The 26,407-nt window shown below is 40.5% G+C and overlaps 2 protein-coding genes across 2 annotated transcripts in view; both read left to right on the top strand.

The window, feature by feature from the left end:
- The first annotated feature begins 366 nt into the window (after window positions 1–366).
- Window positions 367–4,043, top strand: sdr42e1 (short chain dehydrogenase/reductase family 42E, member 1). Its single transcript, XM_060878325.1, has 3 exons — window positions 367–530; window positions 620–694; window positions 1,471–4,043. The coding sequence occupies exons 2-3, from the start codon at window positions 642–644 to the stop codon at window positions 2,567–2,569; spliced, it is 1,152 nt and encodes a 383-aa protein (XP_060734308.1). The 5' UTR covers window positions 367–530; window positions 620–641; the 3' UTR covers window positions 2,570–4,043.
- Window positions 4,044–5,986: 1,943 nt separating this feature from the next.
- wtip (WT1 interacting protein) overlaps window positions 5,987–26,407 on the top strand; it is a 33,049-nt gene continuing 12,628 nt past the window's right edge. Inside the window, exons 1-2 of the mRNA XM_060878324.1 lie at window positions 5,987–7,667; window positions 18,081–18,182. Coding sequence (XP_060734307.1) covers window positions 6,770–7,667; window positions 18,081–18,182 — 1,000 coding nt within the window. The 5' untranslated portion in view covers window positions 5,987–6,769. The remainder of the gene's footprint in view (window positions 7,668–18,080; window positions 18,183–26,407) is intronic.

The following is a 26,407-nucleotide window of genomic DNA, read 5'->3' as shown; positions in this document are numbered from 1 at the left end:
GAGCACATCAGAGGGACAGCTCAGGTTGGCTGTTTTGAGGACAAGTTCAGAGAGACTAGATTGAGATGGTTTGGACATGTACAGTAGAGGGAGATGGTTATATTGGTAGAAGGATGTTGGAGACGGAGCTGCCAGGTAAGAGGTCAAGAGGAAGGACAAAGAGGAGATATATGGATGTGTTAAATGACGACATGAAGGTAATTGTGACCACTAACAGGAAATGCCCAAAGTAGAAGAAGATAAATACATTCTCATTGTTTTGATAACCAATAATCATTTTTTTTAAATCGCCATTTTGAATTGATATGACCGTTACGAATAAAGTCACGTGACACGACCCTGGCCAATCAGAATGAAGCACGCACTTCCTGCTCTAACTTAGACGAAGTAGACACAGGACTCGGTACATTAAACATATTTTACCTGATTAAAGCTTTTAGTGCTTATTTACTTTCGGGTTTATTCTTGCATAAAGTATTTCGCACCGAAACCGTTTTGTGGACTGTGGAAGTGCATCGCTGCATGTGAATGTAATGACAAATGGCTGTAACTACTGTCACATCTTTATTAATGCAACTAGTGCAAAATGTAAATAATGTTTTTCTCTCCTTTTCTTCAGTGTTCATCTCTGTGTGTTTAAGATGCATGTCGACAAATACATCATTACAGGCGGTGGAGGATATTTTGGCTTCCGGTATGTCATAATTAAGCTCTAATCATTGAGTCACACAGATATGTGTATATATGTTTATATAATATATGTTTATATACTTATTAGTTGCAGGTAGTTTTTTACACGTTAAATGATTCATGATTAGAGTTAAGTCGATGCAGTACCCACATTTAACGCTAGATGGAGACACTTAACCATTAACTAATTAATGTTTACTTAAAGGTAAACTAGACAGACAGATGCATGCATGCAGTTTGGCATCTACCAGAATTGCAAAGAGTAGCAGTTGTGCAAATAGACAAGTGCAGGTAAATATGTAGCATATGTACAGCATGTAATTTATATATATATTTATATATATATCTTTCCATTTTTCTGTCATTCTTGTGAGATCTTTGTGTCCATGCTGACATCACAGGGGGTCATTGCTATGGCTAGCGTCATTACAATGGTGTTTATAGGGGGAAGAAATTAAATACAAGAGATAACGGTCAGCTCCTAATACAACCGAGCAAGAACTTTTGTTCCTCATTCACCATTTTCCAGAAGTTAAATCATACTAACGAGAAGTAGAAGTAATGGACTCCCAGAATGCAATTCAGCTGCACTGGGTTTTCCGAACATTGCTACAAATGTAATGTTTAAATCTGTGATAAGTCATTATATTATTTGTTAGTTATATCAAATCAACAGTGCTCATTTATTATTAATAATAATAATAATAATGTGAAAAAAATTACAGACTTATTAAAAATGATGCATTTAATTATGATTTGAATTCTTTTATTTCTACACAGTCTTGCTTGCGCTCTCAGCAACAAGTCCTCCAGAGTTGTCCTGTTTGATGTCAGGCCGCCTAATGAAGCATTGCCCGAGGGTGTGGAGTTCATCCAGGGTGACGTTCGAGATCTTTCACAGGTGCTAAATGCGTTGCACGGCACAGACTGCGTTTTTCATATTGCATCGTATGGGATGTCTGGGAGAGAGCAACTCAACAGAAAGCTGATTGAAGAAGTAAATGTTCAGGGGACCGAAAACGTTATTCAGGCGTGTGTGGATCTCCGGGTTCCTCGATTGGTATACACCAGCACCTTCAACGTGGTCTTCGGCGGTCAGGTCATAAAGAAGGGCGACGAAACTCTTCCTTATCTGCCTTTACACCTCCATCCCGACCACTACTCCAGGACCAAGTCTGTAGCAGAAACACGGGTGCTAAAAGCTAATGGATCGCCTCTAGCACTCAAAGGTGGCGTCTTGCGAACTTGTGCTCTCCGTCCAGCTGGGATTTACGGTCCAGGAGAGGAAAGACATCTTCCAAGGATTGTGGGATATATCGAGAGAGGCCTCTTTAGGTTTGTGTATGGGGATCCTGAGAGTCTGGTGGAGTTTGTCCATGTTGAAAACCTAGTCTCTGCGCACAAGTTAGCTGCAGAAGCGTTAACAGAGAGACATCAGCACCGTGCTGCCGGACAGGCTTACTTCATCTCAGACGGCCGGCCCATCAACAACTTTGAGTTCTTTCGGCCGTTAGTGGAAGGTCTGGGTTACTCTTTCCCCAGGCTGCGGCTTCCGGTTTCTCTCATTTACATTTTCGCATTCCTCACGGAGATCGTTCACAGCGCCGTCAGCCACGTCTACAACTTCCAACCTCTTCTGACACGTGCTGAAGTTTACAAGACTGGAATCACACACTATTTCAGCATAGAGAAAGCCAGAGCAGAGCTCAGTTACAACCCCAAGGAGTATGACCTGGGAGAAGTGGTGGAGTGGTTCAGGAGCAGAGGACATGGGAAAAAGCGAGTCACTTCACCTGTTAAAAACCTGATCCTCGATGTTGTGTTGGTTCTTATCATTGTGGCGTTGGCTCTTTCTTTTCTGCCGGTCGTGGGTCAGTAAAGTGCGACAGAAAAGCTTGCAGTATATCAAGATTTATTTTTCTGTAGATTTTTTATTAAAAATGAAAGAAATTTCTATTTAAAAACTGAAAAACTAAACAGGAATGTTCTTGGAACGTTTCAAGAACCAAAAGCAAACATTCCTAGAACATTCTGAGGACCAATAATTGTTAGCTGATGTACACTGATTAAATTCTATGGCTTAACGTTTCCTTTAGCTACCCTCTGATGACCGAACATGTGGCACCGTGTTCACATGCATCACCTTAAATCTCCTTAAACCTGTACAAACTACACACGAATGTAAACAAGTCATGTGACAAGAGCTTGACCAATCAGAACAAAGCAGCTCGTAGGCACTAATCTACAGTATTGATGGTATAAATCTTTACAGTATCCACATTGGACCATCCAGTAGGAGCATATTTTGAGTGGGTTATTGTTGCGCTCCTTATAATTGTGTTTTATTTGTATTTACAAGTTTTAGTTTTGTCAATTAATTAACTAGATAGATAGATTAGATAGATTAGAATTGTTTCAAGAATAATAATAATAAATTGAGAATAAAATGATTTTTTTCCATCATGCAGCTGTACTGTGACAGATAGATAGCTGATGATGAAGTGGTGTTTGTGTAACAGGTGGCTGACATGCGACAGACTGTAAGTGTGTGTGTTCGGGGACAGGTGTGTGTATTCTACAGACAAAAGACCCACTTAGAAATGCATTTTTCTTTACAAACGCAGCCTCATAGTGTGCTTTGTCTCGTGTTTACACGGACTTCCAAAGCTTTAAATGTATTCATTCTGAAGATTACCCAAAGAGGGTTTTTTTTTTTTTCCCTGAGCAAATAAAATGAAGTGTGCTCTTTAGCAACTTTTGTTAAAAGTGTTTCAAGACTCACAAAATCCACATGATTTAAAATTTACCTTAGAAAAGCCATGAGTCACTACTTTCTGCTTCGGCTGTTTTCTTTGTTTCAGCTTCTTGTTTGCATTTTTCTGATGGAGACCGTTAGATCCACCCCCAGGTACTTTGGGCCCACATCTGCAGAAGATATACGATCATTTTGAAAATTTGCAAACGCCTGTGAATATCACGGTCTTTGTGTTAATTTCTGCACTCGCTGTATCATGAAATGAAATAATTAAGTGTTTAAGCAACAACTGCAATATAGCACATCAGAGCACGAAGGCATTTAATTTAGCAATGTATATGTATATTTGCTTCGTTTAGCAAACGTTTAGACGTTTAGCAACTAGCCAAGCTGGAGAGTTTCTCTTAAATACTTAAAAACTTTCCACTTTCATTGAAATGGCTGTTGTGAACATTGCACATTTGTACATTTAAACATATTGAATATCTAGATTATTAATATCCAAAACAAAAATCCTTTCAATCCCCTCAACGCCGTCCATCAACAGCAACGAAGCACCACAGGATCACTGTCGACCAAGTTCAACTGGGTGTCACTGGGGCATATTCTCAACAGGGATATTTCTCTGAAAGAAAATCTGAATTTGTACAGTCTTTTGTGGTGCCTCAGGATCTCTAAGCAACTGCTACCAGTTACAAAAGACATTTGTCTGGGCACAGCCCGAAGCTTTTTACTATTAAAATGATATGTTATTAAATAGTTTATTTCCATAGTAGTGAGTCAGACTAACTTTACCCTGATAGTTCGTTTTGTGCTTCATGCTGCCTGTGCACTTTACCTTTTAAGGAGTTTTGTGGGCGTCACAATATGCAAATGATCTGTGTCTGTGTGATGGTGTGATCGACCTCACATCCACACACTAATATGAAGAATATTAACAATATGGCAGAAAATTGTAGTTCAGTGTAGGTTATGCAAACACAACTTTAAAAAGACTGTAGGTGTTTCAAAGTTGTAGGTGTGTTTAATAAAGTGAAGAATTCAAATGAGCGTAGCTAGTTATGTACCCAAAACATTTGCAACGCTATATCCCTAAACGCTTACTGTTGTTAAACTGGTTATAGCACTGCAAGTCCTGTACATGGAGTACTACACTTTTATGTTTTTTTTTTACATGTATTCTGATATACCAACCAAGGAGAAGAATTTTTTGCTTTGAAAACAAGTGTCTGACATTCTTCATCTTCAGTTCTTCTTACTGTCCCACAAACCATTCATTCCAGCAGGGGCAGCACATAAAACTGATATGTAGTGTAGTTACAATGGGAAGACATTAAATAGGAAAGGACCAGAATGTGATATGTCTTAAGAATTTGTGGGGGAGAATGCAATGTTAAAATAATTTTAAAAAGAATAAAATATCCCTTACAGAGAAAGAGCTGTTAGATACTGTAGCTGATTCGCTGGAGAGGGTGTGTTAGCAGGAAAACACTAAAATGTTCAGGACAAAATGTCCTGTGCCTTAGAGCATGTACCATGTGTCCTGCCTCAGTCCCTAATTCACACTTATGTACTGCTGGCTTTAAAAAGCCTTAGATTTGTATGATTAATCACTCCTATGATTTATAACGCCCATGACTTATATATTCTGGCATCACTATAGTGATAGAAAGGGCAGTTTTGAAGGTTCTCATAAGCATGTGATTATTCTTGAGTGCATTTTGCATGATGCAAAATCGATGGGCAGAATCTTCTGTTATTTGTTTACTCTTAATGATGGGAACGCTGTAACCGTGTTTAGAGACAGCATTATGGATGTGTATGATATAATAACATTTCAGTCTTCAGATGTAAAACCTTCCTCTGAAAATTACACTCACGTTACCACCAACTCTCATCCGAATAAATAAAATGCAACCATTTTAGCTCAAACAAGGAAAGCTGAGGAAAGGAAACGCCCAGCAACACACCCCAGAGAAGGGACAGTGACAGTACATTGTATACAGCATTTGTTTTGGATGATCAAAATATGTTTTCCTGTAAGTGATGAACTATGTAATTAAAACAAGAGCAGTGTGTGTGTGTGTGTCCTAATCACACTCTCGTAGCACTGTTGCTGTAACACTAAGGTTCACAGGTGTGTTCATGTCTCGTCCTGAGCTGATGTTGTGGTGTTAAAGCAGAGGGAACGCTGACATGTGCTGGGTCAGTGGGTCTTCAGGAACCGGTGCAGTAGAGAGAACAGTCTGAAAGTTTCTCATGATTTCAGAGTGGATTTTGCATCATGCAAATAAGAACCCTGTGATTATTATTAATTATGATTATTTAATCAGCCTTAAGCACAAACACCTAACAAAAAATAATTAAAGTAGAAACTTTCAGAAATGCATGAATTTAACTCTCCCCCCCCCCCCCTTCCTTAACGACTGCTTTAATCTTTGGCAGGACAGGATCCCCCGCCCCCGTTATACCCCCCACCCCCCTCCCCGCTCGCCGTCATTGTTCCGCGCGCGCATTAAAGCGCATTCCAGAGCGGCGGAGCGCACCCCTGCCCGGCCTCGCGCGCCTCCCGCCTGCATTCCTGCCGCACACAAACGAGTCCCGCGCGCTGCTCGGTTTCTTTTCTCTTATTTACAACAAATTTGTTCTTTTTTTAATTCCCCTTTTTTGTCCTTTCGGGCTTCCTTCCTTTATTTGTTCTTTGCTCGAATCGTCCCACAACTTTTCGCACGAGAAATTAAACGCCGCTCGGATTTGGTTCGAAAAAGGCGACGAGAGAGAGAGAGTGTGTGTGTGTGTGTGTGTGAGAGAGAGAGAGAGAGAGAGAGAGAGAGAGAGCGAGTGTGTGTGTGAGAAAGAGAGAGAGAGTGTGTGTGTAGGAGAGTGTTGTGAGAAAGAGAGAGAGAGACAGAGTGTGCGTGTGAGAGAGAGAGAGTGTGTGTGTGTGTGAGAGAGAGAGAGTGTGTGTGTTTGTGAGAGAGACAGAGAGAGAGTGTCTGAGAGAGAGAAAGAGTGTGTGTGTGTGTGAGAGAGAGAGAGAGAGTGTGTGTGTGTGAGAGAGAGAGAGAGAGAGAGAGAGAGAGAGGAAATTCCTCCGCCATTGACTGCAAAAGGACTCTTCAACTTCACCTCGTGCGGAAACTTTGTTTAAACGACAGTTGTTTTATTTTCCTTAAAGGAAGCCTTGTTGGTTTTTAGGAATTATGCACCGGGAGGAAATCACCACAGAAACCTGAGGAAGATGATGAACCGACAGAGGGTACGTTTCGGTGCCGTTACAGAGTGAAATGCACGAGCTTTGTTTTTTTTGCATGGGCAACACCGATGGATCGCTACTACGAAGAGGATCCGGCACGCAGAGCGAGCGAGCTGATGGAGAACCTGTCGCTGTGCGAGCCTTACCGGGACGTGAGAGCGGTGCTCGAGCCAGACGTGGACTTTGGGCTACCTGAGCACAAGAGTACGCGCGCGCACAGGGACGCCTTTTACGTGGACGACGCGTACTGTACCGCGAGATCCGAAGTTGCTTTGCCGTGCTACGGCGGCGACCGTCACCGGAGATCATGTGTTCACGCGAGCCCCCGCTCGAGCCTCGCGGCGCCTGTGCAGCAAGAGAAGTGTGGAAGCCCGCGGTCGAGTCTCGCGCACTGCGACGGCAGCGGCGCTCTCAGCCCGCGCTCGAGCTACGCGAGCACGTCCAGTGATGCCAGCAAGCCCTCGAGTCCCGGCTACGTCTACGAGTGCGCGAGCAGACCGAGCAGCAACCGCACGAGCGGCGTTAGCATGGGATACGACCAGCGGCACGCGAGCCCTCGCTCCAGCATCTGTGGTCCGAACAGTGCCGGACTTACCCTCAGCCCCAGGTCCAGCATCTCGAGCCACAGCTCGCGGAGCTCCCGGAGCTCGCGTGGCTCCATGGGTGCGTGCCCGGAGCTGCTTATTGCCTCCTCGCCTCGCGCATCCCTGCTGGAAGACGCGTTGCTGCAAGACACCGGTGAAACCAGCGTGCTTCACCGCGCACACCTTCATCCGTTCACTGTGCCTGAAGAAATACACCACGGTGCCTCTGCGAGAGCTCGCGCCCCGGGTCCGAGACTAAAATTGCCCTACCAGGTGACTCCGGTGCGTGAGAACGGCGCGAGCCAGGCAGAGAGGCGGCTCGAAGCCCTCACGCTCGAACTGGAGAGGGAGCTGGAAATGCACATGAAGAAGGAATATTTCGGTAAAGTAGGACCAAAACACAAGCACGCAGAGCTGTTGTCAGCATAATTAGAATGCACGTGGCAACTTAAACACAAAATAAACTCATGCATGCATAGAGTTGTTAGAATAAATAGTATGACATGACCATTAAGTTCTTAAACTAAGAAGGTGTCTCCTGCTCCTTTGGAGGTCAGATCCTAGTTTTTATAATAATACTTCGTTTAGGGAATGTTTATGCACTGGATTTTTATACTGAACGAACTACATTCTCAGAAAAACTACTAAACTGTATCATTCACTGGAGAAGTAACCTTATCGTTTGTACCTTCCTTCACCTGGAAATGTTGATGCAGTGTAGCTTTAAAGATTTATTGTACACTACATGCACATTCCCAGGTAAAAGGTACACACAAAAGGTACAAAAGGTGTATGTTTGAGTGCCCTTTAGAGTGTGATGACTGAATATGTTTAGACCTAAATGGAGCTTGGAGTTGAGAGTTTGTTGTACGATATACAAGATGAGCCGTTTTGGTGGATTTGTCTTGATTGTTAGGTTTGTGTGTTGTATTTCTAAGCGAGTTGCTCAGGAACAACATCACTGTTTATAGTCTGGTTGCTGAGACAAAGACTTGTGTTGTGCATCTTAAAGGGTGTATGTGAGTCATGTTTGGTGTGTAGAAGCGTCTTAAAAGCAGGTGGAGTCGTTTCCCACATGCAGTCCAGGGTTTGTGACTGAGGTGCATTGTGTGCGGTGACTCCGCATTGTAAAAGGCCGGGCTTAATCTCAGCCTGGGAAACCAAGCCGAGCTCAGTGCACAGGTAACGTCTTTTATTTTATTGTTCCACCTGTGAACAGGGGCGTCTGGGCTGGCGTGTGAATCATAGGATTTTCTCCAGACATCAATCCACCACAATTTACTTTATTCACTGCTGATGCTGAGTGTGATTCGTTGTCTCGTTTCTTTTTTTCCCTCCTAATTCCTGTGAGACTGAATGGAATATAAAGAAAGTTCATCACAAAACACAAAACTCAAAACGTCCAGTTGTCCATGGACACGTTTGGTGTGTTTCGTTGCTTATTTACTTTTACGCTTTATGATTCCTTTGGCAGATTTTGTTTTATCGTGTCTCAGATCGAATGTGAATAATATTTCCCTCAGTTAAAAGCTGATCCGCCGAAGGGGAAAGGATGTAGGATGTGAAAGGTGTGCAGGTGCATCTGGCAGCTTTAAATTTTGCATCATGTCAACTTTATGAGTTCATGATCCTCGTAGTCGTGAGCCAGTTGGAATCCTGGGGTGGGACCCTGCTGTCTTAGGAGGGATAAAATAAGATAAGATATACCTTTATTCGTCCCACAGTGGGGAAATTTCTCTGTTACAGCAGCAAAGAGATGCAAATCTTCTGTTACAGCAGCAAAGAAATGCAAATATATATATATATATATATATATATATATATATATATATATATATATATATATATATATATATATATAAAATAAAAGACATAATATAATATACAGTATATACACAACACAATGTATAAATACAGAGAAGAAAAAAGAGACCACGAGTAAGTACAGACATATTGCACACAGTTAATACTGCTCGTTTTTCAAAATTCCTGTTATTGCACATGTGTTGTTTAAATACTTTGTTATTGTTATTATTGCAATTAAACGGTAATCCAGTGTGTAATTATGGTGACTGGTTCTGGAAATAGGGCAGCAGTTTATAATAATACTTTATTAATTGCTTATTATTATTTATCATTAAGCGTAATGTCTCACTAGACTTTTGCATCACTCTTTTTATATTGCTGCTTGGTGCACATTTATCTCATCCATATGTCCATATTAGTGGGGTTTTTTGTGTTAAAAGTCACTTGTTAGCATTCTCTTATTAGCACATTTGCTAGCATATTTACATCATGACACACTCACCATGATAATATTAGGCTCAGTATTAAGTCCATATTTACATTTTGATTTTACTTACAAATCCATCTTACCATCTTAGGTTTCTGACACCAAATGTCCTGAGGAAGAAACATATTTATTTTTCAAATATATTCAAATATTTTTATCTTTCTTTTAACTCTCATGTTTGTACAGTACATAACAGCTAGCTTAGGTTCTCGCTAGCAAGTCATTCAAGTCACATGCACTTTGTTTCTTAAAACAAAGGGTAAGAGGCAAGTATACTACAAGACTCTTTTCTGTTCTGGCACCAAGGTGGTGGAATGAACTTCCCCTAGCGGTCCGGACAGCTGAGTCACTGGATATTTTCAAGCGGCAGTTGAAGACCTACTTATTCAGGAAACACTTCAACTAGCACTTCTTTCCTTATCTTTTGCATTTATATTTAAAAAAAAAAAAACTTTGACAGTTTTTCATTGTAACTCTGAACAATGTTTTAAACTCATGGTATCTTAAGTATGGAACCTATTGAGCCAGCATTAATGTATCCAATGTTAGAGATTTAAGCACTTATGTACGTCGCTCTGGATAAGGGTGTCTGCCAAATGCTGTAAATGTAAATGTTTCTTATAGTTTTTTTATAGTTGTGGTGAGATTCAGGAAGTTGTAAAGCTAACTAGTAAAACACAAATTAAAATAATGCACTAATGAGCGAGTGCTTGGCTTTGTACTAGCGTCTTCTGCTTATTAGCTAAGCAAACTAACTGTATTAGTTATGTACACTCACTAGAAGCTATGGTTCCCTCTTCAGACTTTACTTTTCTACATAATGTCTTGTTCCTGTATGTAGAATTTAAATGGTGATTTTTCAATTTGTATATCTCTTTGCTCAGACTAGCAAGAAACCACATAAGCAAGTCAGATTGAAAACAACATGTGACTTTAACGTGTTTGAACTTTTAGCATCCAGTAAATTGAAGCCTTTCTGTGTGTGTTTGTGTGTCTGTGTGACTGTGTGTGGTTTGCTCTTTGCATCACTGTTTGCCTGGTAACAGCATGTGTTGGCTCTGTCTCTTATCTCCAGCATGTGTATTTGACTCTGTGTAAGTGTGTGTGTGTGTGTTCATGGCCACTAGCAGCAACAAACAAGCATTCACTAAACACTCTGGCTCTATTGCACGTGTGTCCAGCTAACTGCTGATTGGTTACGCTCGCTCCAGACGGGTCACAGCAGCTTGGCTGTTGACCAATCACAGCAGAGAGGGGTGGGATTTCACTCAGTTTTTCTGAAGGTATAACATGATGTACTGGCGAGACAATTTCAGGACAGTCTCACAAACGGTCTTTCATAGTTGCAACACATTCAGATGTGTTCAGTGCATGTGTGTGTGTTTAAATGGCAGTAGAGCGTGTGTGTTATCAAATAAATGTCTTACTGGAATCGTACAAATGGGAAATACTATTTCTGTCTGACACACACACGTTTCCTATGTCATTCACATAATTATGTACTTAGTCTCTCTCTCTCACACACACACACACACACAGGTATCCTCACTGCAATAAAAGGCTAAATAAAGGCTTGCTGATCCCGGCTGATCTAGCGATGCTGAGCCTCAAGAGTTCATACAGAGCAGTTATGTAAGAGCTCTTCTTTATCACTACATTATATATGAATAAACCCTTTATACAGTGGCTTTGTTTTCTTAAAGGGATTATTTGGTGTCTTTCAGTGTCATTGTTACCACAGGAATGTCGGCACTCTTCTCCCGTACCTACAAAAGAACAGGCGTTTTCTTTTTCTCTAAACTTCAAACTTAGGAAAGTTTATGCAAACTCTAATTTCATAGAGTGTTATGATAAGATCTTTCATTGAAAAACGTTTAAATCAGACTTGATCGATTCAGGAACTACTTTTTCAGAAGGAAGGATCTCAGATCTGTTGCTGTGTACATCTAATGGATTACAGTATAGCTGTATTGAAATAAAACTGCAGACAGATTGGCACTTTGCTCCTGCTAGATATAATATTTGTAGGTCCCCAAAGACATCCCCAGCCATCACAGCCACCAAGGGTGAAGTCTAACACATGCTTCCTCCAGGGAAAGCGCTGTCTGCCATCTTCCACATACATGAGCTCAGATATGCACAAAGACAATTTGCTAGATGAAGAGAGGTTTAGCATGTTTAAAGAGAGGTTAGCATGTTTTACATGCTAGATTAGCTTAGTAAATACTTTTAATAATCCAAACATTTTAAAGCCACAGCTTGTGTGTTTAAGATCCCGACTAGAGGTAAATTTGTGTCTTAGAATAGATTTTACCTGGCAGCAGAGAGACCTAGCAGAGACAGGTGCTCTGACCTGCCCCCTAGTGAACATCACTTTTTAATTCTACATGTACATAAAGTGTGCAGGTGAGTATGTGATTAACATGTAGGTGCTCGTGTTGAAGCTCCACACATATGCACACACATCAATACAAATCTAACCAGGCCTTTTAGAGCACAAATGCCCCAACATCTGCCTTTAGGTTTCCATTGTGAGTTCCAAAGTGAGTTTTGAGTAAATATGTTTTCCTGTGCTTTTTGCTTGTGGTTATTGTGCACACTACAAACACAGTGGGAGAAAAAAAAGTGCGCTGTCCCTCTTTCGTGCACCGTCTCCCTTTCTCTCTCTCTCTCTCTCTCTCTCTCTCTCTCTCTCTCTCTCTCTCTGGAATCTTTCTCATTGATTTCCTTGAACCCTTTTTGTGTTTTACTGAGCAGTGTTATGAAACCTTGACTTGAAACAGTTTGCTCTGAGTTATCTTTTCCACTTCTCTAGGTTTAGTGAAGAGTTGCAGAGAGGTAGACGAAAGGTGTGTGTGCTCTGGTATTATGTTTGTGGGTTAGCCAAGTGACCATGCACAAACATTCTCTTCCTTTTGTAAAAGGGAAACTTCTCGGTTACCGTGACAACCTTGTCCCAATAAATTGATAGTCATGCAGGGTGTTTGGCATCGTGGCTCACTGTAGCATGATCCCCCTCCATCCTCCATAGCTCTGAAACACTGTTTTTGTATCTGCATCCTCTCTCTCTCTCTCTCTCTCTCTCTCTCTCTCTCTCTCTCTCTCTCACACACACACACACACACACAAACATTTCCAATGCATCCGTCTCTATTTTTTTTGTCTTTTATGTCTTTTTCAGTTTATAATACTGCACATTTTGTACTTTCTTTCTTTCCCTGCATTTTTTCTCTTGGTACCTGGTCAGGGGGCGACGCCAGATTCTTGACAAGTGACGCCAGCTCGGCCTCCAGACGCAACCGGTGGGGGTAAAGTCTGATTGTCTGCTCAGAATGATAATGAACATGCGCGCACACACACACACACACACACATACACACACAGGGCATTGCTCCGTCTGTGTTGAGCTGTGTCAGCACCGCTACACCCACACATAACCCCAGGTGCTCTCTTGTGGGTAAATAAAGCCAGGTGGTACTTTTTTGCCTGAAGGATAGAGTAACAAAAAGCTTGCTTGTTTGTTTCCAAGCTCATTTGAAAAGACATTTGCAGGATGTGCATGCTTGCGCTTTTATCGTCATGGGAACTACAGTCATCTGCCTTGATGTTTCTTCATGTGGGCTCTGTATAAATACAGCACTCTGCTTCAGTACAGATTTTATAGAGATCCGGAATCTGACTTTATTTTTCTGTTGGATTGGGACAAGGGCACCATTTTTTCATCTCCTTCAAAGTATTATGTAAAATGTTAGGATTTTGGCCAGATTTGTTGGATCACATTTGACATTTTGTCCAGGCTATGCTTTAGTGGTAGAGTTTATGATTTTTGACACATGAAACATGAAAATATTTAAATGGCGAGGGACTTGTTTCTGCATCTTTATCCAGGTGAACTTTGCCCTGTGTGTAAACAAGACACAATATATCTGATATGATACATTTTTATACAGACCTATCAAATGTAATGCAACATTCGGTCTATTTGGTAGTTTGTTAGCAAACCTCTATATCGTTATACATAGTGTGTATCGCAGAGAAGTATCATGATGTGGTATTTGCTTCATTTTGCCCTCCCTACTTCAGAACACTTTCAGTAATGCAGCTTTGATCATTCAGATTGTTTTTACGTTTCATTTACAATAACTCGTTCCCCCAGGCTAACATATTATTAACGCAGCAGGATCCTGTTTCTCTGTAAGACACTGGAATGAATAGCGGTGCAGCAGGAAGCGGCACAGGTTTTGCTCATGCAGAGAACAATGCACACTGTGGCAGTTCTCCAGCTGTTCCTCATCAGAAACGCCAGAGACTTAAAGAGGAAGTGTGTACCAGTGTGTACCAGGTGAGACTGCACTGATCAGAGTGAAAACAAAGCTGGAAGGAGTTGATGTGTGGCGGGAAGTTGTCTAGCCACTCAGACAGGCCTGCGTCAGCTTACTGCTGGAGTGGGATGGTCTGTACTCGTGACATTGAAAGGCATTTGCTGGCAGATTTCCAAAATTCTTCTTGAAAGTACTGTTGCCCTGCTTAAAGTATTTAGGGTGTACTGGTCAGCCACTTGAACTGGTGACCACTAGATTATGTTGGGATGGCAGAAAATAGCTCTGCTTATTAGCCAGTGTCTGTTCAGAAGGGCTTTAGGGCAGTCTGTTTTTGTTACACTAAAACACTGTCTTTTTATTGTGTACGTTTGTGTCTGGGGATATTTATGTCTTCCTGATCAAGTTTGGGTCTGGTTGAAAATATCCATAAAGGACTGTATGTTTGATATACCTAAGTGACTCTTTGAGTATGGGCTAAATGATGCTTAGTATGACTTTAATGACTATTTTAATGACTATTTGAATGTTTCTTTGAATAAAGCCAAATGACTCAGTGAATATGGCTGAAATTACTTTTTAAATATGGCCTACCTAAATGACTCTTTGAATATGGCTTAATGATTCTTTGAATAAACCCAAATGACTCAGTGAATATTTCTAAAATGACTTTAAATATGGCCTACCTAAATGACTCTTTGAATATGGCTTAATGATTCTTTGAATAAAGCCAAATGACTCAGTGAATATTTCTAAAATGACTTTAAATATGGCCTACCTAAATGACTCTTTGAATATGGCTTAAATTACTCTGAATGTGGCCTAAAATCTTTTGGCATGCCATTTAAGAGTTCTAAATGACAAAGAATACATTAAGTCACACTCTTCCTCAGAATCAAGTAACGTTTGTATTTGGTTTTAAAGTGGATTAAAAATCTGATTAATGAATTGCTTTCGTTGAAAATAATAGGAGATAGTGGACTCTCCTTTCACCCAAATGAACAAAATTCACCTGTTTTTTACCGATCCTGGACACCTTTCTGTTCACATTGATGATCTGTAATTATCCAAGCTTGGAAGAGATGTGCTTTTTTCATGATGACTTGTGGTGTTAGTTCAAGCACTTTCACTACAAAGATGAGCTAATTACACCGTTGTCACTGCTCCATGTACTGTTACAAAAAGAAAGAGACAGAAAAAAAACAGTCAGATGATTAGAGTCAAACATTAGGTGTGTAATGATAGACATATTGTTGTTGCGATTAGACATACTGACAATAACTGGAATGATTTACATTGAGACACATTATAACACTTTCATGTATGAAAGGAGGATAAAAATCATTAAAGTGAGTTTAGATCTTGTCAATCTGCTTCTTGTTTTTTGAGGAACAGTACAGGAAGCGCAGCACTAATGAACTGTGTGAATTTCAGCCCGGCGGTTCTGTTTATGGAGTTTCAGACACTTGAGGAATGAATCAGTTCAGACTGGAGTCATTTACCAGTTCAAGCTGGAACACTAAGGCTCTAAAGATTCATATCATATGACTCATAGGCCTTCTGTTTATTTGTTCTTTCACCCATGTTGTATGTGGGGGAGTTTCTGCGTGTGTGGCGTGAGATTCAACTCCCAACATCCACATATACACCGAATGCCTCAGAGGCGTGGTGACCTCGGAGCGACCCCAGGCTTTGACCCTGCCCTCGATCTGGAATGCGACCCCCCAGCAGAGTCCAGCCTTGTAATGCATGAAAGCTCTGCAGAATTGTGCTGATTCATTCTCCCATAATTCCAAGCGATTGCTCTTTAACTAAAAGTGGACAATGACCGCTGATCCGTCACACCCTGTTAATTAGCATGTGTATTAACGCTCAGAGTTCCTATGAGCACACACGAACCACATTTTTTATGAGACATGTACGGCTCTACTATCTATATTTTTTCCGCAATTTGGTTTATCTGCAAACCCAAAGACTTATTAACAAGATGGTGTTACCTTGAATTTCATTTGCAGCTCACAGGTGAAAGTGTAAGAAGCTTTTATGGTCACACACACTCAAGCTCTTTAGTGCTACAGTTAGGAATAGCGTAACAGTGCATAAACACAGCAATGTTGATGGGGATTATGATTAGTTGTAGTTGAGCCAAAATATGATATGGGACAGTGAACAAGTATATTTCTGTTTATTCTGCTTTCCCATGTTGCTCTATGCTGTATGAAAAATCCCTTTACTCTGCAAGTAAATATTTTTTAACAAAAGATGATATAAAGGAGCAGAAATAAATGAATAGATATGTAAGGGTAAAAAACACAACATTGTTATGTAGATGTGTGGGCTTTAGGTGATGTGTTTACTGTGGATTAAAAGATGTCCATGATATAGATTCCAAGAAAATATTTCATAAACATTTTTTACACCTTAATCTTTTTATGCAGTAATTAGTCCTTAATGTGGAGGTGTGCACTAGAACCAAGGAGCATTCAGGACAGAGTATGTGCTTATGTTGCACAATTCAACTTGTTTACCACATTCATTCATTCATTCATTCATTCATTCATTCATTCACCTTTAATCTTGTGAGGTTTGCTCTAGTGTTTATTGCTAATTTGTGTATATTTTTGGAGAATCAATCTTGCTAAGTTATAAATATTGTGACCTGGTGCAAAGAAAAATACTAACCATGCGAGCCTGAGGCATGAAACTGTTTGGATAAACTTTGTGCTGCAGTGTGGATAAAAGTCCACACACACCTGTACCTTAACGTGTAGGGTTGTATAAATATTGTATAGCGTTTGTTTAAGCCTGACTTATCGAGCTGCTGCTGTTGTTTGAGGAGAAGTAACAGTAATTGCTGAGCTAATGTATGAACTGTGAAATCGAATGCTTGAGAACTGATTCAATTCAGAATCATTTACCAGACTGAAATGAATTGAATCAGAATCATTTAACAGACTGGGCTGAATTGCAGTAAAGCTGAAATGCTGTAAAGATTACTATCATATTATTTTGCAAAATGCAAGTCAGTTAAGATGCAATGATATCGGCATGACACCAGAGACAATATACTAGTACAGACAGGCCACTGCAGTGAAATTTGAAATGTACAGTGCATAAGCTCATCGGGTCTATATTGTGTACAGTAAGTACGATAATAAGAATCATAAGAATAAGAATAAAAAATTACATTTTAGCAGGCATAATGAGAAAAAAGTTAGGTAAATGTCGATAAAAAACCTTGATAAAGCTAATAAAGAGGATTTATTATAGATTATCTACACACACGTAAAGTTAGCAGCAATAACAGACAGATGTGCATGCGCTCTTTATTTCCAAACGTCATTTTCTCTGTACTTTATTTAAAGTCAGGTATATGACAGATAAAGTGTTTGTTTTTTCTAATGGAAGTAACCCATAATAAATTATGTTAAGTTAAGCGCAGCTACTATCAATGGCTTCTTATTGGCTATACAGCGTGCAACAATAAAATAAAATAAGTATCAGCCAAATAAGTGCAAGTTTTGCCTCGGTATAGCATTTGTTTAGGGAGCAAAGTGACACTTTGCTAATCTGACTTGATATAAAGAAATTTGCGGATTAAATGATGTTATGAAAAAATGGTTAGTGTAAGTGTGATTAGAACCAAACTCCTCAAATTACAACGTTTCGGTCAGATTTCTAATCTTTGCCCATCTGTTTCAGATTTTAAAAAGTTCCACATCACTTATTAGATGACTGGAAATAGCATGGGCAAGAGTGGATAGACTTTACAACAAGCACTTTGCTGAAAATAGCAAGGCACCAAAAACTGAGATTATTGTCTAAAACTGAAATTCAATTTACGTGTGTTGAATGAGTTATAATTTATGCCCTTTTTTGGTTTTAAACTTGCAGTGCCTGCGTATCTGAAGCTCTGCATCGGATCAAATTTGACATATTTTCTGGTTTAATTCGCTGGCATATTTTTCCCCAAAACATGCCATGAATGCTGACAGTTTTCTCCTGTTTATATCAAGTCAAGCAGCTCATATTTCTTTCGTTCAGTCTAACAATGTGTCAAATGCATGTTATTGTGATAAGCACACACCACAGCCACTTTCTATGGACTGGAATGTTAATTTTAATGTGTGTGTGTGTGTGTGTGTGTGTGTGTGTGTGTGTGTGTGTGTGTGTGTGGTTTCAGGTATTTGTGTAAAATGTGGGAAAGGGGTGTATGGAGCAAGTCAGGCCTGCCAGGCGATGGGGAAACTCTATCATACTAACTGTTTCACCTGCTGTTCATGTGGTGAGTACATACTCTGTCACACACAAACACACACCTGGACACACACCATTTCATCACACACAGACTTTTGTCATTGGTGCAATCCTGCTTCCTCTTGCAACTTTGTGAACATCTGTACAATTCTGAGAGTGTGCATGGACACACACATTCGCCCCGGTGCTGCCCTGTCACCTGACTATGACATGGTGTCCTGTTTCACATGGAAAAGTGGAAAGCTCTTCCCCCGTTTAGGTTTTTCCTGAACAGAGATACGCTTTCTCCTGCATTAAAGGCTGAGTAGATCACTTACACCTTTCTCTGGACGCATTGTTCTGAGCAAGAATGCACATCGGTGCCTAAAACTCTGGGGACACGAGGAACTGACGAGGACATTGTGGTGTAGCTTAAGTCTCCGGAAGCAAAGAATTTTTATTTTATTATCATATAAAATAATGACAGGGCTAAAAATCTGCTTCACTGGAATCCTGGTGTAGTTTTAGATCCAGAGGTGAAAGCAGTGAGGAAATTCTTTTTAAGACGAGCTGAAGAAGAAACGTTGTGACTCAAAAGGGAAGACATCTTTCTCTGAGTGACACTTTACTATGGCTGTGTACTTCTACTATAAGTTAGAATGTACCGAGTGAGTGGAAAGGGTCATTCTGATCATTAGGAGCTGATTGTGATCCTGAGATGAGCACATGACGTTCTATATGATTACAGCAGCAGTCATTTGCTTCAAGGGCATGACTTGATTTGTGTACAGAGCTATTTGTGCATCACGTGACTTTTTTTTTGGATAAACTGTAAATCTGGGCAGCTCAGACTGTTTCAAAACCATGCGCTGTATACAGCATAAAGGAAGTGTTGAACGTACGGTCTGTCATTTTTAACGTAGTTTTAAGTTACTTATTTCCATTTGTTAGGTGAATGTCAGCTATTAAAGGAGCTACTGTGTTTTCAAGAGGAGGCTTCTACGTTGGTAGTTTATCAGAGCGTGGTTCACATGAAAAGTCTGAAGCTGACAAATGGAACCGTAAGCGCACCTCAGTACTGAACCCGAGTCCACCTGTAGGAGTTGGTGTGAGTTCAGGTTGCACTGGAACTCTGCCGTGATTAATCTGAACGTGAACGCAACTCGTACTTGGAATTGAGTGACCAACGCTTCGAGAAGTACCGAGAACAAACACATTTGAACCGCAGTAAATGCGTCCTGTGTGAAAATCTGAGTCTCCATGAAGAAGGTGTGGCCCCGTTGTCTATCATTCATTAGTAGGTTTTATATAATCTTTTGCATGATGCAGTGAATTACAGAGGCGATTTGGTTTAGCATTGATGTCAAAATGACCCCTTGCTACAGTGATTTTGGAAGACTTCTGATTCCTACGCTTTTCAGACTGAACACGAATAATATTCCCCACAGCTGAAAAGTTCACTGAAGCAAAAGACACATTTGTTTCTGGTAGTAATTACTTTCACTTCGTGCTGACTTTCTCCAGATCATTTCTGACCTGTGAATTCACGAGACTCAGCCTTTTAAGCCAGTTGAACCATTAAGGCAGAATTGTGGTCTTTTTGGTTGTTAGAAAATGGCAAGAGCTGCTTATTAGTAAGTAGCGCTCACACCGGTCTTTTTTTTTCACGTTGAAGGCACACATCTTTTGCAGGATAATGATGAATCTTATCCAGTGACATGTGAAAGGGATTTTCTGGTGAGCTTCTGGTCATTTATTTAGTATTTAGTAGAGCTGAAACCTTTGGAGTCACATCTCATGGCATTAAAGCAGGTCTGATACAACTGTCTTGAGTCCATAGGACACTTACATGGGATGTTTCTACATGGGATTGAGTACAAATTTTGTTTGTTAAGCAAATAAACAAATAAACAAGAATAAAATGAATCTTAGCACTTCCTCTATTTTGATACTTGATGCCATCGTTGTGTGTCTTTTACAGAGTCACTGAATCTCAGAACCCAAAGTTTTGTTAGTTCCTGTTTTGCTCGTTATTCCTTTTTAAGTGCACAGAAGTGTGTGTGTGTGTGTGTGTTAAACATTGAATTTATGCTTATGTGTATAACCTCTTCATCACAGAGTATGACTTGTGTTTGTGTAATTGGAAGAGAAATTGTGTGTGTGTGTGTGTGTGTGTGTGTGTGTGTGTGTGTGTGTGTGTGTGTGTGTGTGTGTGTGAGAGAGAGTGCCCTCACGGTCATTTTGTACAGGAGCTCAGCTCTATGTAATTGCTCTGTGCTCTTGGCTCTGTCCCACAGCTGCAACCTTTTCTCATCAAACAGCTAGGAATTCCCTCCCACCCTCCGGAACTGGCCTTGACACACAGACACACACACACACACACACACACACACACACACACACACACACACACCCAAAACACTTACATGCACGTCTGGCATAAACACATTTACATATTACCAAGCACACACACCATGAGCCAGGAACAAACAATAAATGGACTTCCAGACACACACAGGCTGATAGGAAATTATTTTTTTATCATCTTTTTCTCCTTTCTTTTTTGTCTTGTTTTTGTTTTCTCTTTTCCTGTTTTCCTATCTCTTTTCTTGATGTTTGTTCTTTATTTGCCTCTTGTCTATTCTTTGCTTCATCTATTCTTGTTTTTCTCTTTTAATGTTTGTCTCTCTTTCTATTTTCTGTCTTCTCTTCTCTTCTCTTCTCTTCTCTTCTCTTCTCTTCTCTTCTCTTCTCTTCTCTTCTCCTATTGTATGATCTTGTTTTATTTTACCTTTTTTTTGTCCATTCTTTCATATCTTTCCTCTTCTCTCCGGTTGTTATTAAGCATATTACTCAATCAGAGATGATGATGCGTTCAGATTAGAGCTTCCAGTGGGTGACAGGAGGTTAAATCCACTTGGCATTTCACACACATCCGCCTGCTTGTATTTGGGAGCATGTTGACCTGAAATCTGTGTGTGTGTGTAAAGCGGGTTGAGTGTATGGACTAGCAGGCCTACACACGCTCACAACCGAAGGCTAGAATTCCCCCTCACGAATAAAATCGAGCCAGTGAGTCATCACCTCTGCATCCCATCATGCACTGTGCCCATCTGCAGGTAATAAGGACCCACTTGTTCTCTCTGCACTGTGTGTGTGTGTGTGTGTGTGTGTGTGTGAGGAGAATGGGGGTGCACACAGGAAGGGCAGAATTACAGCGAGCATGTTTTCTTTCATAGCACTGGGAAAATAAAAGGCAGCTCTGTGGATGTTTTTTCTGAATAAGCAGAAGCAGAAAGTGGGCTTTTATTTAACAGCAGATAAGAGCTGCTCAACGCAGAGACCAAGCTGAACCAGGTGAGCTTACGCAAGAGCTCACTTGGGCTGAGATTCCTTTATAATCACTTCAGTTTGATGTTCGCATCTGTTCATATAGAAATAAATGAGCTGGAGATAAGAAGTTACGGCGAAAAGGGAGTGAATGCTTTGGGGAAGGCGGAGACTGTATAGGTCTATTGTTTGGAAATACATCTCTCTCTCTCTCTCTCTCTCCCTCTCTCTCTCTCTCTATCTATCTATCTATCTATCTATCTCTGTTTCTCTCCATCTCTCTGTGTTTCTCTCTCTCTCCCCTCCTCACTTCCACACCCCCCCCTTCTCAATCTCTCTGTCTCTCTCTCTCTCTCTCTCTCTCTCTCTCTCTCTCTCTCTCTCTCCCCTCCTCACTTCCACACACCCCCCCCCTCTCTCTCTCTCTCTCTCTCTCTCTCTCTCTGTCTCTCTCTCTCTCTCTGTCTCTCTCTCTGTCTCTCTCTGTTTTATCCAGTTTCTTACATGCAGTATCGTTCACAGCAGGGGTCTAAACACAGGCAGACATGCTAATCAAAGGAAATTCCATTATCTCCTACCCCAAACAGGCAAAGGTCAGAAACAAAGGATACTAAACATGACAGGAAATAACTAGGCAACTAGGTGAAGTGTAACAGAGAAACAAGCTACACAGAATCGAACCAAAATCAAGCAAATTAAGCGATATTCAGACTAGCAAGTTTTCATAATTACCACCGATTTTTTGCAGATTTGTTTGACATCATTTTATCCTTTAAAATACAAACCCGATTCCAAAAAAGTTGAGACACTGTACAAATTGTGAATAAAAAAGGAATGTAATAATTTACAAATCTCATAAACTTATATTTATTCACAATAGAATATAGATAACATATCAAATGTTGACAGTGAGACATTTTGAAATGTCATGCCAAATATTGGCTCATTTTTATCATAAGATGTTTGAAAAAAAAATAAAAATTATCATAAGATGAGGTAAAGTATGTTCCTTTCTATGACCTAAATACCTAAAACACTTTATTTTCTTAAATCAGTGTGATAAAAATATTTCCTTTACCCCATGCTAAAAACGTGTTCTAAAGCTAGCATGCTAAATGTTTTCCCTCAGTTACCATGCTAAAATATTTTTTTCCTCTTGTATGGTGGAAAAATGCATTCCTCAACCTCTATGCTAAAATGTTTTCTTCAAGTTAGAATGCTAAAATATTTTCTTTACCTCCATGCTATAATATTTTCTTTAAATAGAATGGTAAAATGCTTTAATCAGCTTGTATGTTAAAAATGTTTTCTTTAGCTATGTAAAAAAACATTTATTCTCCTAGTTTTGCTTGAGTATGCCTGAAATGTTTTCATTGTCAAATGTGACAGTTAGTTATTGCTAAAGCTACAGCTAAAGCTAGCTAGCTTGTTCAAAGTCTTAAAAAAACTTTTAGTACTATACAGGTGTAGGCTACTAAATTAAACACTATTTTATTCATTTTAATTTATAAATTATGAAGAAACAGGTATATATATATATATATATATATATATATATATATATATATATATATATATATATAAAATGCTCTTCAGTCATTTATAAAATGTTTACTATAAGTAGAGAAGTAGGTTTCACTGATACAGATGGGGTTACACAGATACCTTGGGGTTTTGTTTTCCCGTTCAGTATGTTTTATAGACAAGTTTCTGTCTCAGTCCATGTGAACGCTCTCAAGTTGTTTTCAGAAAAACTCAGGGGAGCATCCAAAGGAATTCTTCCCAGAACTGCCTGCCTGTGTGATGCTTGGGCTCGGTGTGTTTCATACTTTTGATACAGCATTGAAGGAAGATGGAGCGAGAAAGTGAGGGGGAGGATTCTGAGGAGAACATTCTGAAGGGAAAACTGAGGAGAAAACTCTGAGGAGACAATTCTGAGGAGAAAACTCTGAAGGGAACACTCTGAGGAGAACACTCTGAGGAGAAAACTCTGAGGAGAAAACTCTGAAGGGAACACTCTGAAGAGAAAACTCTGAGGAGAAAATTCTGAGGAGAAAACTCTGAGGAGAACACTCTGAGGAGAAAACTCTGAGGAGACAATTCTGAGGAGAAAACTCTGAGGAGACAATTCTGAGGAGAAAACTCTGAGGAGAACACTCTGAGGAGAAAACTCTGAGGAGACAATTCTGAGGAGAAAACTCTGAAGGGAACACTCTGAAGAGAAAACTCTGAGGAGAACATTCTGAGGAGAAAACTCTGAAGGGAACACTCTGAAGAGAAAACTCTGAGGAGAACATTCTGAGGAGAAAACTCTGAAGGGAACACTCTGCGGAGAAAACTCTGAGGAGACAATTCTGAGGAGAAAACTCTGAAGGGAACACTCTAAGGAGAACATTCTGAGGAGAACATTCTGAAGGGAAAGCTCTGAGGAGAAAACTCTAGGAAGAAAACTCTGAGGAGGAAACTCTGAGAAGAAAACTCTGAGGAGGAAACTATGAGGAGGAAAACTATGAGGAGAAAATCTGACGTCAACACACAAGCACAGAGTATAAATTATTGCTGAAGCTTTTTAGCCCCAGAGCAGACAAAAGTGATTTTTAAGGAGATTTGTGATAGTGTGTTCACACCAAGACTCTGTTGCCCCCTTTAGACCCAAGAATCAATAGATAATACCCCACAAGTGTGCTACAGTCATCCACGGATTAACTCCTATCACCCAGCTCAGTAAGCTAACATATGTTTTGGCGTAGTACAGCACACACACAATAACCCTCTGTTAAAGCAGGACCAGATGACTGGTGTGCCCATGGCAGCTGTACTGGGTTTGAGGTCTGAAGTGTTTGACATGTGGGGTTTAATGATGATGATGGTGATGGTGGTGTGTAGTCAGCACATGATTTGTTTTTCTGGTGTGTGTGTGGTTCCCAGAAGTCCATGGCTCACCAGGATCCTTACACATAAACACACATAAACATATTCATTACCTCTACCATAAACATGCCTCGTTCCTGAATACTATTTTGAATTTTATAGCAAAGCTGCTTCTTGGATGCTACTTGATTCCCAAGATACCATATTAAAGATATTGAGCTACATTTCAAGCACTAGTTTGTGAATATTGACTGTTTTCTTTCCATCATAAATATTAAATAACTGAGGGCAATGCTACATAGCCAAGGAAGTCTGTGATTTATTTTTTTCAGTTTTAGTTGGTAGCAATCACATCTCACCATTATTGAAGTTATTATATTTACCATTGAGTTTATAGAGCTATTGTGGATATTGGCTTTGAGGGGTCAAACTATACTTTTAATTCCATTGACTTCCACGTGAAAGGTCATGTGAAGACGTTTCTAAATTTGCTCCGTTCCAAAGACTATTTTGTTAAACTCTGACTGGCTTCACAAAAGCCAAAATGGAGGAAACACTGATTATAGCATTGTTGCGCCAACCAGTTATCCAACGCAGCTTAGTCAACATCAGCTGAGAAGCAGCCTGATTTGCAGCATCGCTGCATGAGTTTGTAGTAGCATTTATATTAGATCCATCAACACGGACACATTAGTTGGTTAAATCTCTAACACTGAGGAAGCAAATATCGTAAATGCATGAGCACTAAGTTGACTGGCTAGCAAGTTGATAACAAGGATAAAATCAATTTAAAACACCTTGGCATATCCGGTTGCCGACCATATTTGCAGCAGTCTCAAAAGAAATTTGTAGTGTGTCTAGTGTGAAGCCTAGATGTGTTGTGTGTGTGTGTGTGTGTGTGTGTGTGTGTGGTGCATTAACGTGGACTAGTGTCCCATCCAGTGTTCCATTCCCTCCTCTTGCCCAGTGTTTCCAGGATTGACTCCAAATCATTCGTGACACTCACCAGGATGAAACACTTAGTGAAGTGAATAAATGAATGATGCCTACCATGGATGCACAACTACCCCAGTTGTAGTGATGACTTGAAGTTTCTGTGACAGTAATATTGTGTGTTGAACATTGCGATATGTCACATAGGGCACTTTTTTTTTGGAACTGTGTATATCAGCAACTTCACGGAATGGGGGAGTAAGAAAAAGTAAGAAAAAGAGGAGCTGAGAGAACATGGTGGCCATAGGTTTCTTGCAAAGACTGCAGGGAATTGTAGAAAAATCAGGCTTCACCATCCCCCTGCCCCCCCTCTCGCTCTCTCTCTTGCTGTCTCTCTGTGGGGTGGACGAGAGAAGGGGGTGAATGGGACCAGCCGGTGACCTCAGACCGAAAGAATGTCCCCATTTACTCACTCACTCACTCACTCACTCACTTTGCATCTTTCTTCTCTCTCTCTCTCTCTCTCTTTTTTTTTACTCTGTGTCTCCTACTTTTGCTCTTTCTCCTCTACACTTAGCCCCACCTTGTCAGCATGTTGCAGTGACTCTGAGCTCGCCTTACTGCATCCCATCACGTAGTTCTCGCGTCTGTACATTTCACCTTCCTATCCTTCAGCACCTGTTATTGTTCACATCGAGAACTGTTTTTGCACACTATCTGTCGAATTCTGTGTCCGCTGCAGGACTGTGTGTGTGTGTGGTGTTTTGTTGTGTCCAAAGCCCCAATCCGGATTCTTTGCCGCTGGCAGCAAACAGAGGCTTTCAAACAACACCCGCTCTGTAAGCCTGCACCCATTAGAGCCCTCATTTATGGGAATTAATCACGGCCTCTGTTAGTAAACTCAGAGCTGGTGTCTGGCTGGTGTGTATGTGTGTGTGTGTGTGTGTGTGTGTGTGTGTGTGTGTGTGTGTGTGTGGGTTCTGTTTGAAAGGGGCGAGGGCATAAATTTTGGGGTTTAAAAGAAAAGTGATGGGTCTCTCCCACAAACCCCAGGAACTAAAAGACAAGCTTGGCGGGAACGGTTAAATGTAGAACAGTCTGCCTGATTTACAGACTCCTCTGTGTGTGTGTATGTGTGTG

This window comes from Tachysurus vachellii, chromosome 9, assembly GCF_030014155.1.
Source record: "Tachysurus vachellii isolate PV-2020 chromosome 9, HZAU_Pvac_v1, whole genome shotgun sequence".
NCBI classification, from domain to species: domain Eukaryota; kingdom Metazoa; phylum Chordata; class Actinopteri; order Siluriformes; family Bagridae; genus Tachysurus; species Tachysurus vachellii.
Note: the sequence above shows the minus strand (reverse complement) of the source record. Positions and strands in the feature narration are given on the sequence as shown.